At 39.3% G+C, this 17,885-nt stretch overlaps 1 protein-coding gene across 2 annotated transcripts in view; it reads left to right on the top strand.

Moving 5' to 3' along the window:
- LOC137267570 (polyamine-transporting ATPase 13A3-like) overlaps positions 1 to 16,006 on the top strand; it is a 52,632-nt gene extending 36,626 nt beyond the window's left edge. For both annotated transcript variants that reach the window (XM_067802052.1, XM_067802053.1), the window contains 21 exons: positions 165 to 296; positions 665 to 841; positions 1,110 to 1,255; positions 1,497 to 1,697; positions 1,878 to 1,939; positions 2,697 to 2,841; positions 2,929 to 3,039; positions 3,222 to 3,378; positions 3,897 to 4,017; positions 4,192 to 4,316; positions 4,957 to 5,129; positions 5,378 to 5,488; positions 5,629 to 5,708; positions 5,809 to 5,961; positions 6,175 to 6,271; positions 6,696 to 6,768; positions 6,994 to 7,144; positions 7,445 to 7,590; positions 8,383 to 8,471; positions 9,311 to 9,394; positions 10,280 to 16,006. In XM_067802052.1, coding sequence (XP_067658153.1) covers positions 165 to 296; positions 665 to 841; positions 1,110 to 1,255; positions 1,497 to 1,697; positions 1,878 to 1,939; positions 2,697 to 2,841; positions 2,929 to 3,039; positions 3,222 to 3,378; positions 3,897 to 4,017; positions 4,192 to 4,316; positions 4,957 to 5,129; positions 5,378 to 5,488; positions 5,629 to 5,708; positions 5,809 to 5,961; positions 6,175 to 6,271; positions 6,696 to 6,768; positions 6,994 to 7,144; positions 7,445 to 7,590; positions 8,383 to 8,471; positions 9,311 to 9,394; positions 10,280 to 10,786 — 3,041 coding nt within the window. In that variant the 3' untranslated portion in view covers positions 10,787 to 16,006. The remainder of the gene's footprint in view (positions 1 to 164; positions 297 to 664; positions 842 to 1,109; positions 1,256 to 1,496; positions 1,698 to 1,877; positions 1,940 to 2,696; positions 2,842 to 2,928; positions 3,040 to 3,221; positions 3,379 to 3,896; positions 4,018 to 4,191; positions 4,317 to 4,956; positions 5,130 to 5,377; positions 5,489 to 5,628; positions 5,709 to 5,808; positions 5,962 to 6,174; positions 6,272 to 6,695; positions 6,769 to 6,993; positions 7,145 to 7,444; positions 7,591 to 8,382; positions 8,472 to 9,310; positions 9,395 to 10,279) is intronic.
- The last annotated feature ends 1,879 nt before the right edge of the window (positions 16,007 to 17,885 follow it).

The raw sequence follows: 17,885 nt of genomic DNA, 5'->3' as shown, positions 1-17,885 counted from the left end.
CTGTAAGAACTGTAAAAGCATCTTGCATCTTGGAATAGCTCTTTCACATCCATTGGGGATGTGGCAGTGGCAGTTCTTGGGACCATCAGTTTTGTTCGTTGATGTTTAGAGGCTCGGGAAAGGAGAGGCTTTTTAACCTAAACCACTTGTTTCCTGCATTGCAGAGTATGAAGATATTTCCTCTGAGGACTTGGTGCCAGGGGACATTATCGAGGTTCCTCGTCGTGGCTGTTTCATGCAGTGTGATGCTGTACTCATCAGTGGAAACTGTATTGTCAATGAGAGCATGCTTACAGGTGAGTGGTTCACAGAAAGAGCTGTGTCTCATGCAGTTTGGTGTAACATATCACACCTGCATGTGCTTTGATGTAGTCCATTTTCTCAACATGGAAATAGCACAAATTCCACTTCTTGAATCCGTGGCCTTTACTCTCACTGGTGAGAATTAATGGCAGGGGTTTAATTCTCGTATGTTTCATGATATTTCCTTAAAGGAGACAATTTGAACAGATTTTGAGCAATACTGACCATCAGGTAGCCCAATGTTTAATAGGTTGGCTGGTCATCCCTTGTGGTTTGGAAGAAGCCCATTTCTGGTCTTCCCTGATATTGCTGGAGTATTTCATACATTATGAAACCAAACTCACATTTTTTCATGTTTCAGGCGAGAGTGTACCAATCACTAAAACACCTCTTCCAAATCCACAACTTGCCAGAGACCAGAAAGAAAACATGTTTGACATCAAACAACATACTAGACACATGTTGTTTTGTGGTACAAATGTGATCCAGACTCGTTACTATGGAAACCAGAAGGTGAAGGCTGTTGTTGTGAGAACTGGTAAGTTTGTTGAAGTGTTTCATATTTCCTTTACCCGAGTTGTCCTGGCATGGGTAGACTGAGGGGTAGCTTAGTGGTTAATGCAATCGCTTGTCATGCCAAAGACCCAGGTTAGATTCCTCAAATTTGTGAAGTCCATTTCTGGTGTCCCACAGCAAGATACTGTTGGACTATTGCTAAAAGTGGCATACTTACTCACTCTCTGACTCTGGAACAATTTTCAATATAGCGCATGATCCAACTGTCACCACTAGTGCACTTGTTTCAGGTTTCCTTACTGCCAAGGGTGAACTTGTCCGAGCCATCCTGTACCCCAAACCAGTAGACTTCAAGTTCAACCGTGACTCATACTGGTTTGTGGGAGTCCTGGCTTTTATTGCATCACTGGGCTTCATCTACACAATTGTTTTGATGGTAAAATATTACCTCTTCATTCTTTTAAATTCTCTTGTTTGATGGCAGATTGGGGAGATGGGGTAGCCTATTTGTTAAAGCATTTGCTCATCATGTCAAAGACCCACAGTTTGATCCCCTTTTTCTCATCCCTGTCTCAATATTGCTGGAATATTGTTGAAAGCGGCACAAAATCATTCTCATTCACTAAGCAGTTGACCACAGTTACCTGATTGACGTGATCATTGTTGACTGTTTCCAGGTCCAGGACGGGGAACAAGCTGGTGACATTGTTCTGCGATCCCTAGATCTTATCACCATCACTGTCCCCCCTGCCCTTCCGGCTGCCCTCACTGTTGGCATCGTCTTTGCTCAGCACAGACTCAAGAAGGGGCAAATCTTCTGTATCAGCCCTCGTGGAATCAACATCTGTGGCACTCTCAACGTGGTCTGCTTCGACAAGGTCAGCATCACTCCTATGCAGGTTTTGATCGAGTTGAATGAAGGCCCTGGTTTGGTATAGTGAAAGTCATTTTGGGTGCTCCTTTGCTTTTAGCAGTAATAAAAAGAGTAATAGTACACTCAAAGATTATATATATATATGACACTGATTTTTATAAATCCTGTGTTGCCATGGTTACAGACTGGCACATTGACAGAAGATGGAATGAAGATGCAGAGTGTTGTGCCATCACCCAATGGCAGGTGAGATAACTTTATTGATGTTTTTAACTGGGATTGGAGTTCAAGGGATGGGAACATTTCCACTGGGGGAAGTAGGGGAATATGAAATTGGAGTGAGTTCGGGTTTACGCAGCAGCAGTCTGCACCAGACAATCCAGTGATCAACAACATTAGCAACGATCTGCTCAAGTCAGTGAGTCTGACCATCGCCTTTTATGGCAAGCATTGGTTGCTTAAGGCCTACTCTACCCCGAATATGAAATTAGAACCCTGAACAAAAGGTTCCTCTGCTAGCTGACTTATTATGATAATGCACATCCTGTGGGCATATTCAAATGTATGTTACTTCCATATTCTGTGGTCATGTTGGTGGCAACATTTACCTACGTCTGACAGCACACATGCTAAACATCCCAGAGGGATGATGAAGTTTTTCTTGTGTCATTAATGCTATGGAAAATGCGGTAAGATGTAGGTGCCTAGGGTTACCTGTTCTTGCCAGACAGGTTCCATAGATTTTTTTGTTTTATTTGAATAAATAAAGTACAGCTGCTGTAGGGACAATTTAATGCTTATATACTGAGGGATATAAATAAAGGATCACATGAAAGGGACGCGTTCCTTTATTTTGCGATAGAAAGCTTGTGAAGAAACATGAAAACACTTGAGCTTTTATGTGATCTCTGTTTAATTTGCCTCAGTATATATACCGCAAGGATGATACTTGCAATGTTTTATGAAATGTATGTTTTAATATGAGATATTGAATATTGCTCAGGTTCGAGGAAGAAGTGAAGGATATGAGCAGACTGAAACATAACCTGCTCATCTCTGCTATGGCAACGTGCCACTCTCTCACGATCATCGATGGCAGCATCATGGGAGACCCACTGGATCTCATCATGTTTGAGGCAATTGACTGGGTATGTGACTTCATTCAGCAACTAAATTTATTCAAAGTGTTGCTGTGGAGCAGTATAACTCATCCACCAACTGACTCCATGTTTCAGGTGTTGGAGGAGCCGGGTGAAGAGGAGACCAGGTTTGACATGATGGTGCCCACCATTGTACATCCCAGAATCAGGAATAACCTCAACTCCACCAAAGGTGACAACAGACAGGTGAGCACAACACAAAGCTGAATGTGTTTCAGCCAGTGGAAGAGGATGACTGTTCTCCTCCATTCCTTCTTCAGATGACAGTCGCTAAAAACAAAGCTATGAAATCAAGCTACATTCTTTATGTCAACCAGAAATTGTTGATGTCTTTTTCCTTCCCATCAGCACGTATTTAACTATTCCAGCCAATGGGAGAAGACATTGGAGTGGTGAGACAGTTCACCTTCTCATCTAGTCTGCAAAGAATGTCGGTCATCACAAGAACCCTCAGTGCCAACAACTTTGACCTGTTTGTGAAGGGATCGCCTGAAATGATCACAAGTCTCTCAAAGCCTGAAACAGGTATGAGAGTGTTCATGTTCAGTCCTACAACTGTAGTATGAATTTTTCTTGGACATGTTCATATATTGGGACAGTGGCCACTCAAAATCCATAACTATGAGGGCTTACACGAGATTGTGAAGCCTCAAAGGAACCTGTCTTTGTGTACATTATCTTTTAAAATAATGTATAAGAACTGACATCACACAGCCGTAACCTGGCTAGTTTTTGTGAAAAGCTTGTGTATTTCACATACGCTACCCATGGTACCCGTCTTGTGAGGGACACATGATCTTATTTTTCACAGCAAACCTTTGTAGTGTATATAAAACCGCCAAGCTAGAGAGCGAAGAGTTGCATGTTCAAAAACAGGTATTGCCACAATAATAATGTGATGTTTCGTAATCAAAGTCACACCCCAGGGACTAACAATACACATCTCTGCTTATAAAGTGTAACCATGTGATACGATCTTGGAAAGACTGTCTGAGATGACTATTACAAAGTTGATAATATAAGTACATTTAATTTTCTTGCAGTCCCTGCTGACTTCCAGGAGATGCTTATGACTTACACCCAGCACGGCTACAGAGTTATAGCCCTGGCGTGGAAACCTCTTCCACAGAAACTCAACTACGTCAAGGTGCAGCGAATCACCAGGTAGCAATTTCACCCACCCTTTTCTTTGGACAGAAACAGTTTGTGATTTGTCTTGTGAGGTTGAACCCTCATCCATGGTTTATGATCGTCACTGCAGGTAGGGAACAGGTGGAGAAGGATGGGTATCATGAATCGCTTTGCATGTTAAACCACCAAAATATGTTCTCCTTGTAGGGAGCAAGTGGAAAAAGACCTTAACTTCCTGGGCCTGCTGGTGATGGAGAATTGCCTGAAGCCAGAAACCACCCCTGTCATTCAGATGCTGCGGGAGGCCGCCATCAGGAACATCATGGTCACAGGTAGGTGTAGCTTGACAACCCCTGTCATCCAGACATATCATTTGGGACCATTCATAATTCATTATTGATTTTGGACGCTGCATGCAGCGGATGGGGTGCTATTCAACTCAACATCACCCACATAGCAAGAAACAAGCTGTGGTCACTGTTGGAGTATCAAAATCATTTCTACCATTTGATATACTGTATGTATAACTATATTTGGGCATGGTAGGCAAGCTGGCTGGAGCACCAGACTAGTGATCCAGTGAGGTTGAGTTGTTGGGATCGAGTACACCTAAGACAGGGCGTAAAAACCTTTCACCCAACTTATAGTGTACAGTACACAATCCGTTCGTATATGACTAGATGGTGGTCACATGAATATGTGTAAACACCTAGTTTTGGGTACAGCAGTGTGCAATAAAATTGGACAAAGTACTATCACCGTATGTACCAGTCCACTCCTGGTTAGGATGAGCCGAGTCACAATAAACTCGGTGTGCCTTGTGGCAGCAAGAGTTGTATACTCCCCAGGGATGCAACATAGACATCTAGTGGTCAAGGGAAACAAAACACTGGTAGTATGGATATGATTTATAATAATTGTATAATAATGTCTTACCTTTTTGACAGATTCTCATTCTCGTGTATTCTGCAGGTGACAACATGCTGACAGCAATGAGCGTGGCTCGGGAGTGTTGCATGGTGGACCGAACTGACAGGATCATTGTGGTGCAGGCGTACCCACCACAGGACGGCAAAGCTGGGCCTCAAGTAGAATTCATGTATGCAGATGAGAGAGAGAAGAAAGTTGAGGAGGTTATGTCAGTTGTGAGTTGGAAGAATTTGTGTTTTTATTAACATTTTAACAATTTACTGTTGAGTAGAGTTTTTGTTTGTTTTATGTTTTCAAGCTCACCAGATGTTTCAGTTAATTGAAATATTGGAGAAGCATGGCAGAATCACACACCTTTATCATTCTTTTTGCATAATAATATGTTAAATACACAACTGTGTAGATGCATGTCTTGCAGAAGGACTATATGAACATATATACCTGCATACTGTCTTTCTTTCAGGATGGACAGTACAATATCCAGATCGATATGGAGAACCAGCGGTTCCACTTTGCTGTGACTGGCAAGTCATGGGCAGTCATTAGGCAGTTCTTCCCTGACATGCTTGCTAAGGTGAACTGAATCTCACACCTGCAACAAGATTCAAATTTCTTAGTAAGCCAAATAATCTGATGAAACGGATCAAAGCATTTTAAGATGTAGTGCATAAATATTATGACTGTGCAAGCAATAACTTGTGTTTTTGCCTTCAGATTGTTGTGAGGGGAACAATATTTGCCCGCATGGGACCAGACCAAAAGGCTCAATTAGTGGAATGTCTTCAAGCACTTGGGTAGGTACAACTGAAGCCACTACAACATTCTTGTCCCATGTTTTAGAAAATCTTTCTCATTCAGAAAAGATAATAATGTTGCTGTTTTTATTGGTTTCAGTTACTACGTAGGAATGTGTGGAGATGGGGCAAATGACTGTGGAGCTCTGAAAACAGCACACACTGGGATATCACTATCTGAAGCTGAAGCATCGGTAGCTTCACCTTTCACTTCCAAGAACCCCACCATTGAATGTGTGCCTAATGTCATCAGGTACGGCACGACAGAGGGATCATCTTTTCCTATACTCATGCTTTTGATCACTGGATAATCTGGTCCAGACTTGTATATTTACAGACAGATAAGGAACAAACACCAAGCCCCAAATATTCCATTAATATCATGATAATGCTGTCGATTCAAACTGAATTATTTACAGCCCAAACAAACAAAACCAGTAACTTCTATGTTTTATTTGTGCTGCAGAGAGGGTCGAGCTGCACTGGTGACGTCCTTTGGCATCTTCAAGTATATGGCTTGCTACAGTCTCACCCAGTTTGTGTCAGTTTTGCTTCTGTACTGGGTAAGTTTCTTTTCCCAGTACTCATCTTTGAAGATGAATATCCTGTGATTAGACATATCCTTTGATATTTGTGGGAAATGCTCAGTAGAGTGATGGGTGGTGACACATTTATGTTCATGCGACAAAAGTTCAGTTGATTCATAATATGCTTTCTTCTTTATTTGTGGTGGGGTATGGTAGCCTAATAGTTAAACTATACAGGTACCTTGGGGTACAGCCACCCATCTCAACACATTCTGTCTGTTTCCATGCTAAGGAAAAGTGTTCCAAAGGGGTGGACTAACAAGATTAAAACATTGTTTTTTGTTTTTGTAAATATTTTACTCAAAATACAACTATTATAGGGATTAAAAATGGACATTGTAATGCTTATATGTACCCCAAGGAGGATCGCTCATGAAAAAGAATGAAAACTGACTTTCAGATTGGCGCCAACCTGACAGATCCTGAGTTTCTGTTTATTGATCTCTTCACGCTCACCACACTCAGTGTCACATGTGAGTATTTCTGCCAATTTTAAGCTGTTCATGTTTATTGTAAGTGGTGGTCGGGATGCTTGTTACTGACCAGTTGAAGTAATGCAAGTGGAGTCCTTTGGTGGGTGACCTTGTTTGGCTGCTTAACTCCAAATCTTGTTCCACATGGCATGGTCTCACCTAAAGCAAGTCATCCATATGACAAGTGCAGCAGTGTTTTGAGGAAGTCTCACATATCGATTTCAGTTGGCCGAACAGAGCCCTTTGCCGAGTTGGTGAAGGAGCCACCCCCAATCAGCCTCCTGGCACCTGGTCCCATACTGTCAATCATCCTTCAGACTGCTATACAAACTGCGGCCCAAGTCTACTGTTTCCTGGACGTACAGAGACAGCCATGGTAGGTCCAGATAGTGTATTACTCAGCATGGGATCAGGTAGTTTGGCTGACTGACTTGGTTGATAGATTGGTCAGTGGAATATTGATGAATGCACCTTAAACATCAAAACATAGAATAATGGTGACCCTGTTCAGTAGTAAAATAATGCACTGTACTTTACTTGGACAACACATATTATCTTACCTCTCTCAGGAAGCAATGAATATATTGTTCATCCAGGAATGTTGTGGGTTTTTTTCATTGCATTTAGACCGTTCTAAAAATAGTCCTTGAGATACAATATTTTTGTTCTGTTTCAGGTTTGAAAAGTTCATTGACCATGATGATTATGACTACACGAGCTATGAAAACTCTGCTGTGTTTTTTATCTCTTCTTTCCAATACATCATTCTGGCTGTAGCCTTCTCAAAGGGGGCACCGTTCAGGAAGACTATCTTCTCCAACTGTGAGTAGTTATGAAGACTGCAACTATTTTATTCTGTACTACCACTTCCTGCCCTGGGGATATTTGTATGTTTTTCACACATGCAAACTAGAAAATAATCAGTGAGTTTAGTTTTAACGCCACACTCAGCAATATTCCAGCTATATGGTGGTGGTCTGTAAATATTACTCAGTGGTGTACATAGGCATAGCTGTTGTCAACTTCCTCCTGTCTGTAATGCTAGAGATGAGTTAGTGAGTTTAGTTTTACACTGCACTCAGCAATATTACAGCTGTATGGCGGCAGTCTGTAAAGAATCAAATCTGGACCAGACAATCCAGTGATCAACAACATGAGCATCCATCTGCGCAATGGGGAACCGATGACATTTGTCAACCAAGTCAGCGAGTCTGACCACCCGATCCCGTTAGTCTTCTCTTACAACAAGCATAGTCAATTTTTATGGCAAGCATGCTTGCTTGAAGGCCTTTTCTACCTTCATGGGTTGCAAACTAGAAAATAATAGAAAAGGGAACAATTATTGAATGTAATTGTTGTATAGGTGGGCAAGGTGATGCAATGGTTTGGCTAAGAATCACGAATATCAGAAAGCACAGCAGGATCCAGTATGCAACAGATTATCAACAATGACTGAAGTGTCATTTGACTGACCAACTCTTTGTTGAAATTTTGTATTCAAATAATCCATAGAAAGTCTTAGGAGGTTACATGGTTTTGACAAGACAAAAAGGCAAGGTCTGTCAAATGTATAATGCAAAATCCTTATTTATGTCAATGTTGAATTTGTTTCAGATTTCTTCCTGATCAACCTGATAGTCTGTACAGCAGGTGCTGTGTGGATCACTGTCTACCCACCCACAGGGCTTGCTGACCTCATGGAGGTAACCATGTCCAGTAATGTTGTGTGCTGAACCTTTAGGGGCCTAATTCTGAACTCAGTGCCTCAGTTGGTGAAAACTGGAATAGAATAAAAACCAGAATTTGAAGGAAAAGTTAACTTTGGAAATAGCCACATTTTTCCAAGTTGTAGTGTATCGTCAAAGGAATTATAGCTGATCTAATGAAAAATTCCCACTTTCACCATGCTATAGTAGTAACTAGTAGTAGTCCAGATAATTGAAGATTTTTAATGATTTGCAATTTACAAACTATCAATTATGAGATTTCAACCAATTCTTAACACTTAAGTTATGTCAGAAAAAGAAAAAAATACAAACTGTTACTGTGTGTCTCATCTATTGATTTTGAAAGGAAGACACATAATTTATATGTAAAAGAGTATGATACCAGATACCCATAGAAAAGCATTGTATTAAACGTCTCAAAATATATGGGTGGCATGACCCCCTAAAGATCGACATGTCTGAAATACGGAGCTACACAGCACGACACATTCAACTACCATAAAGGATTATCTTATCTCAACTAACATCTCTATCCCCCAGCCTGACCCCAACTACCATGAGGGACACCTGTTCTGACATAGTGGTCATTAGTTTGTTTACAAATGAAAGCTGCATTGGAGTCTAATTTTAAGATGGGCTTTGTAATGCACACTAATTTGCATAAAGTAATTTGTTCCGTGGGGGAGGGGGGATACATTGCTCATTTCTGGACTAATCTCTCAGTAAATTCCTTTCTGTATGTGTCCTATCTCCCTACCACAGAGACTGTAGAATAAATACTAATACTTAAAATAAAATACTAATGATTGTTGCAGGTGAAGACGTTCCCGTCCGTGCCCTACTCACTGGTGTACATAGGCATAGCTGTCGTCAACTTCCTCCTGTCTGTTATGCTAGAGGTGAGTTTAGTTTTACACTGCTCTCAGCAATATTACAGCTATTATATGGCGGCAGTCTGTAAAGAATCAAATCTGGACCTGACAATCCAGTGATCAACAACATGAGCATCTATCTACACAACTGGGAATAAATGACAACCAAGTCATCAAGTCTGACCACCTGGTTGGTTGCCCATAACTTGAAGCATAGTCGCCTTTTATGGCAAGCATGGGTTGCTGAAGGCCTATTCTACCCCAGACCTTCACAGGTCGTTGTGCTAGAGGTGTGCTCATATCTGGTCCTTGTCAAGTCTAGTCAGAAGAAGTCTCAAATTATTATTAATATTATTATTGATTTGCAGTCATATTAAAAGCAGGGTCTTAGGGGAATAAAAAGTCTAAGGGTGTCTAACCTGTTATCTTTGCAAATGTGGTTCACCATACTATGAACGGAGATCACTTTTACATTAGTGAGTTTAGTTTTACACCACACTCAACAATATTCCAGCTATATCGCGGCGGTCTGTAAATAATCAAGTCTGGACCAGACAATCCAGTGATAACAACATGAGCATCAATCTGTGCAATTGTGAACCGATGACATGTCCCAAACAAGTCAGCAAGCCTGACCACCCGATCCCATTAGTCGCCTCTTAAGACAAGTATAATCGCCTTTTATGGCGAGTATGGGTTGCTTAAGGCCTATTCTACCCCACTTTTACATTATGAATAAGCAAGTTCAACAGTTTTCTGGATATACAGCTGTCATTTTGTAGGATTATATAGAAAAGTTCTAGATTCACTTGAAATAAAGATGGCTTTGACAGGCAAAAAACCTTTGTAGGAGTTTGCTATTCTTGGTGGGTGTATATGTCTCAGGATGGTCTTAATGTGTTTTTCCTCCAGATGTTTTTGATGGACAACACATCCGTGAGAGAAAAATGTCGAGAGAAGGTGAAACACTGTCTTCCATCATCACAATTCAAATATGCTGCCATTGAACAAGAGATTGCAGGGAATCCGTCTTGGCCACCAGTGAGTCCATCAGCGGTCAATCTAGCCTTAGCATTCCAGAGATTGGACAGTGCTCACCATGTCCCGAAGGACCTCAACCCTGCTACAAAGAAAGAAATCCTAGATGAACTCATTGAAGAAACTGATATGGAGGCACAGAGTGTGAAATCTCTCAGCCAAGCGACCACAGATACCAGAAGTATCAAATCTCTCAACGGCGTGACCCTTGCTAACACAGGTCATACCGAGAATGCAACAGCAAGCTATCCCCAGAGACAGTTATCAGCAGAAAGTGGGGATTATTACGCGCAACCACTTCTGAAATCCGATTCTGAGATCAGGTTCCAAAAAGGAGAGACCAGTGTAGACGACAATGGCAAATTCATGACTACATTATGACACAAGATTCCAGGCATTTTGTTTCATGCAATGACTTTGTGGCGTGTACTGCTTGGATACTCATGACATAGACTTGTCAGAGAAAAAGGGAGGGAGTTGTTACAGGGCTGATGTAATTTCATGTTTCCGGATACGAGGATACTTGTTACAATTGTATTTTTCCTTTCTTTTGGAAGTGACTTTTACTTTGCATGATATCTTGTTTTGTACTTGTTAATGTTGTTAGATTTAATCTGTGATTGCACATATTTGTCATCACAACTACAATTTGTTGGAAGAATAAGTACAAAAGTTACATGCTGTGAGAACTGGTGTCCCTTTCTGGCAATGCAGGTTGTGTCAGAACGAAATCTGTGCTTGGTTGAAATACTGTGTCTAGTTCAAACTTCCACATTTAAATGAAATCTCACCTCCTTGTGACATCCTTATGGTCCTGCTTAATATGGTTTAACACAGTGAATTGTCTATCATTACACATGAAATAAGAATAATATTTATCTATTTGTTGAAAATGATCCTGATCTTAAATGAGTGTGAAATATCTTTCTTTGGAATATTGTTGAAAGCAGGGATACAGTTTACAATGATAACAAAGGTGTTAGAAACATCTGTCAGTTGATGTAGTAATAGTCCCACTGCCTACCCCTATAACCAGCTGGGATCCGGTTGCACAAAATCACTGATCTGCTTTAAACTGACCAATACTATCATTTTGAGCTACCCTTTGGTTCATGTATGACCAGAAATCACACTGAATTTTACAGTTTTCTTGCACCAATAATATTTTTTTTTTATTTGGTGGAAATATATAATACATGATCCAGCAGAAAATGAAAGCCTCAAATATGAGGGTTTGAAAGGCTAAGTGAATTGTCACACCCCATACATTACAGTTCACGACTTAAAAAAATGATCATGTACATACCATTTTAATATATGCCACAGTATTGTTGATACCTAACCAGTTACTCAAGATTTGTCTTCCTGAAAAGATATATATGTTGATACTCAACCCCCCCATACTGATATATACTATGGTATTGTTGACAGCTTAAGAGAACACTCAACAATTTGTCTTCCTGAAAACTCGGCTACTGTTCTTCCATCGAGTGGACAACTTCACATATCATTGTTTCACTGGACACATTTTGTGCCAGTGCAGTTGTTACAGCTTCAATTAAGCATGCAAGAATATCTGGACATGTGCATCTATCATTAAACAAATTATGAAAGTGTGAAATCCATTTCATGAATTTTGTGAAAGATTCATTGGGGTCCATGGTATTTGAATCTGGAGACCTCTGTTAACCGGGATATATAGAAAGGTTATATTTGTGGTTGGTTTTAATGGTATTGAACACAAAAAAATGTTACGGTTGGTTTCAACGATATAATCTCTTGAAGGGAATTTGGACTTTCATATTATTGATGGAAAGATACTTTGTTTTACTTATGATGGAATCAGGAAAATAAGATGGTCCATGAATAATCAGGCCTGTCAGAATGATACATAATGTAATTAATTGTATTGATTTTGTAGATACTTTCAATCAAATCCATATTGCTGTTAGTTGTGATATGGCGTCATGTAGAAATTTTGTGATTCTATGCCTTCCTATTTATTGCAGACAAAGATGGTCATTCTAAGATAATCCAGCTTTGGTATATATTACTTACCTAGAATATTAGTGACCATAAGTTATAAACAATACCCAACCTTTGGTGTTTGAAACTTACCAGCAAATGATGTAATTGCAAAAAGGGAGGGAATAAGAACCTCTGAAAGTATTGTATTTGGATGCAATTTGTAATGTGTCCTTATTATCGTGATGTTTCACAGCCTCATCTTCAAATCAGTGATTTCCACCAGCATAATTCTATGTTTGCTTATATCCCTGCTGAATGATTGTATGACCTACCCCATAGGATCGCTACATAAACTGCCTTTATTGTAAAACCATCAATATCAAATAACAGAGACCCCAAAACAAAATGTTATGTAATCCTGCTGCTATTTTCCCTAGAGTAGGCTTTAGAGGAGACAGAAATAGAAGACTTTCAAAATGCTTTGTTGTAAGGGTTTTAGAAGATTGGTTGCATCATTATGAATGATCAAGCCACAAAGGAAATTATGTAAAATCTTATTGGAGTATGTAAGGCAGATGGTACATGTTGGTTATGCTCAATATCAAAAGATCCTGATCAAGTTAAAGGGTGTATTGATGTGTGGCTGGTTTGTTGTTTTGTCACACTCAACAATATTTCAGCTATATAGTTCGGTCTATGTATATTCTCACTGGACCAGGCAAATAAGTTTTGCGTAGTTCCTTTCAAGACATGCGAGGTAACGTTGAGAAAAGTGGAGTCAAATTCACTGTATTGCATAGTTTGAGAAGAACTTTATATTTCCTTTACAATGGATATAATTGTGTGTTCCTCTGGATGAAATGCATATTTTTCTGTATATATTCAAGATGTTTGACTTAAACTGAAACATTCTCAACAATGAAATGTGTAACATATTTTGTGTTCAGTGTCCTAATGAAATGAAGGGAAGGGAGACTACTATCCATATCCAGGCTTTAGACCACAAATATTTAAATCCTTTGCTGTCTCAAGTGACGTGACAACCTACAATAATTAACATCAAAGCATGTACACAACTGGAAAGCCCATTTAAACTACTGGAATATGCTCATATTTTCCCCCTCTGTCAGTGCGGATGCCTGGAATAAGCAGGTTACAATGGTCAGTGGCCTCACCTGTCTTGGCTGTGTTATTGGTGTATGTGAAAATTGATGGTTTTGCATTGTGTATTTGTTGAATTGAGAATCCCTGTAGTATCCTCCCTGTAGTACACAAGGAATGGTTTTAGTTTGTCAAGGATTGTTTTTATTTGGTATAGTAAGCCATAGGTTCTAACCAGTTTATTAGAGGACTAAATCTCCAACAGTTTTGTAAAACTATTTTAAAATAATATCAGTATGGTATATATTCCAGTTTCATATCATTGTCATAAATTTATTACCATACTCATCATTGAATTGGTTTATTATTTTTTATGTTTCATTTACAATTTGCTAATAGCAAAGTAAATAATGTGGGTAATTTATGTTCCTGCAGCTCAGTCTATTTGAATCTATACCTTTTTATTTACCATTCACAATTTATTTCTGTTCCATATTCATTATTTGCTTTGAGCTATTTACCAAGATCATATTTATTCTATTTTCCTATTGCTGATTTACAGACTTATGCAGACTTACACATGTGACAGCATACTGTTTTTAATGCAAGTTGTAATGGAAGTGTATTGAGTGTATATGCATATACATGTATATTTGTTCGTAGTTTGTAGATTACTGTAGTATCCAAGCATTTGTGATGATAGTAGTCAAAAACAACAAAGTTGTTATGAATTGTTATTGTTAACATAGATTGGCTATTGAAATATTGAACCATTTGTCAGCAAGTGCAGGACCCGGTTTCACAAAGCTCTCATGTATTCGTACCTCCTATACTGTAGCATAGGAAGTTGGATTGCTACAAGAAAAGTTACGAGATCTTAGGCTTATGAGAGTTTTGTGAAAGGGGGCCCAGGTTAGCAAAAACCAACTTTTGTGATAAGACTGTTATTGTAATATTGTAGATGTTACAGTGATGTCATTACGTCCTGGCCCAATTCCACAAGGCAACATTTGTACAGCACTGATCTCAACACTTCATGGGCATGCTCTGGGATGCTCTAAACCCATACAGCTGTCTAAGTCAATTTTAATATCACTCAAAGGGAAAGGTCTTGAGATGACCTTTAAAAGCATCAAGTGGGGGAGAGCTTCTCACTTCACAGGGAAGAGTTCCAAAGTACAGCTGAAAAGTTCTTGCACCGAGTGATTTTAACTTGCAGGAAGGAACAGACAGCAGTCTGTAGGCTGGGAGAGAGATGTTGTAGATTTCAGCAGAGGAGATGTCTTGTGAAAAGCCTAGTATGTCAGTGACAGAATTTTGAACTGCACCAGACTATAGTCTCTTTGATGTGATTTGAGGACAAGTTGAATGTGATCTTCACTTGTTAGATTTTAAGTATTGGAGCAATGTTTGCCATGAGCAACTGGAGCCAGTCAAGCAATATAGGAATCTGTCATAAAATAACACTAACGTTTATGATCATCAAGATAAACACAGATATTGCTTTCACTAAATGCTACATAAAGGGTAGCACACAAAGTGTACTGTGCAGTTATAATTGTTTTAGCTGTGCATCAAATGATTGGGATTGATACAGTTGTTAAAGTAGTAGTGTTACATTTACAGATAAGCAGATTCTGTTTTATAGTGATGCATAACCCATATACTTACAGATCAGACATTCCTTGGTTTTTGTTAGAAACAAAAATCAGGAATATAGGGAGCTATTTAGTTAACCCAGAAAATTCACTGGAAATTTTATTTTGTCATTGATTTTAGACTGCATTTTTTGTGTGTTTTCAGCCCCATCCAATCAGAATATTAAATGTTTGGAACTGTTGTTGGCACTAACATAATTATTTGGTTTCATATTTATTGTTTGTGTTCGTCATGTTATGTTCTTGTCAGAAAGTTGGTAAGCTTTATTTACATCTATCAGGCTAATATTACCCTCCAGGAGATTACAACTTGAGACATTATCTTAATGTTTCTGGAGCTTGGCAGAGGCTTGATGTCACAATTCGTCTCATCAGATTCATGAAAACAGTTATGTACAGTTGTCCAAACACCTTGCCAATTGTGTATAGACAGGAGACTTTCTCCAAGTTGTGAAGAGCAAACTGAGATGAATTTGTACTTATATTTTTCATGAGTTATTACCAAAACGGAGTGAAATCAATCTTGTCCCCCATGTCAAATCAAATTCATCAAAAAATCTGTTGAAGTTGATACTGTTTGTGGGGCTATATTAGATTGTTTTGTAAAGCTGCTTGCAGATAGAGAGTGGTTACTGTCATTTGAAGCCATGTTTTACTCTGATTTGACACAACTCCTTGAGATGGACCGAGATGTCATTTGATTCCTCTGTCAATTTTATTACACATCCACTTTTTTAAGGTACTTTTCTCAGATGTTTTTCCTGACTCTCAGAACACACCTTTCTCAGTAGTGAACAGCTGTCGCTGTTGAGATTTTGTTTTGGTTTACTACATTTTTCATACATACTGAAAAGCAGATTAAAAAATATGACATACACGGTATGGAATTTTTGTTTGTATTTTGTCCACTCAGCAGCATCGCAGTTGTAAGGTGATCAGTATACTGATGAGTGGCCCACACTGATGAGGAATATAGACAAGACTGACCAAGTTCTTATGGGAGGTAGCACTGGAATGTCCATGGTGGCGGAGTGTGTTGGTTTTTCACACTATTCCAGGTATATTGGTATCATATAAAGTGGGAGGAAATCGCCACGAGTCTGCTAATGAGCCAATAATATCTAGTTCAACCAGTATCTCCTGCAGTATAACTTGCTATGGGGTACTAAAATGGGTTTTTGAACCACTGAATTGAGCGAGTTTAGTTTTTTTGCCGATTATGCCAATATTCAAGCCATATCAGAGACACCAGAAATGGGCTTCACACATTCTATTATGGGGAAATCGAACCCACATCTTCAGCATGAAGAGAAAATGGCGGCTAATGTGTATCCCTGGGAAGAAAATATGTCAAGGGTATTATGTTTTTTCTAAATTACCTGTCGTGTTCTCTAAAATATAAAAACCCTAAGTCCATTGGTTCATGGATTTTGTTTTTAAAAGCCATCATAACATACTCATATGATCTTTCAATTTCAACATGTTATTGCGAAGATTAAACCGAAAAAGCCAAATGGGATCAATAAAACCCCCATTCTTGAGGAATTTGCTCTGTTTACGTGACCTAGAGATAGAGGTTTTGTATTTGGAATATGCCAAAATTCGTGTATGCCACGTTGCTTGGTTACAAGCACCACGACAGCAGAGTGAACAACGTATTTCTTAACACAGCAGAGATAACATAGTCTTCAACACACCCACAGGCCTCCTCAATGTAACACCGATAATGTCGCCCTCAACGTAACACACATTGTTAAGAGTGGAGAGATCACAACAATTTTCATATTTCATAATAGTTTTAATGCTGGCAAAACAAGTATCACAGTGTATGGTTAAAAGTCACATAACAGATCCAATTGCTCCTGTTCCATCTCCTTCCTCCAAATGTGATCACATATATCCAAATAATTGTCATAAACCATGCCGACATGGCACTCTCAAGTAGACAAAATGAAGATATCCGACATTGCCAACCTCTTCAATCCCGACCTGGGTACTGATCACCTTTCTTTGTGTTACCCTGTTTAACCACGTCAAACCCAAGCTGCAGTTATATAATCTTATTGTATTTTCCTTACCCCAGCTCAATTACATACAATGGAAAGTGGTCAGTGGTAAGCAGAGCTTCTTAGCTTCATGGTGGACAGGTAGGTAAAGTATTTTAGATTAACTTCAGATATTATAAACATATTTACAGATATTTATATATACATATATGTATATTATAACATATAAACTATTCTCACTACATATTCTTAACAAAATGTTACTCTCAACATAATACAGAAAAATCCTCAACTCAACACAGACGTGGACATCACCAAAACACTGACAATGTCGTCCTCAACATAACACAGACGTGGACATCACCAAAACACTGACAATGTCGTCCTCAACATAACACAGACGTGGACATCACCAAAACACTGACAATGTCGTCCTCAACATAACACAGACGTGGACATCACCAAAACACTGACAATGTCGTCCTCAACATAACACAGACGTGGACATCACCAAAACACTGACAATGTCGTCCTCAACATAACACAGACGTGGACATCACCAAAACACTGACAATGTCGTCCTCAACATAACACAGACGTGGACATCACCAAAACACTGACAATGTCGTCCTCAACATAACACAGATGGAATCCTCAACGTAACACCGATAATGTCGCCCTCAGAGTAACAGACGACATCCTCAAAAACATAGACAACCTCAACAAAAGGTAAAGTGACGCCCAACC

This window comes from Haliotis asinina, chromosome 16 (assembly GCF_037392515.1).
Source record: "Haliotis asinina isolate JCU_RB_2024 chromosome 16, JCU_Hal_asi_v2, whole genome shotgun sequence".
Lineage (NCBI taxonomy): Eukaryota > Metazoa > Mollusca > Gastropoda > Lepetellida > Haliotidae > Haliotis > Haliotis asinina.
The sequence above is the reverse complement of the archived record's forward strand: the minus strand, read 5'-3'. Positions and strand labels throughout refer to the sequence as shown.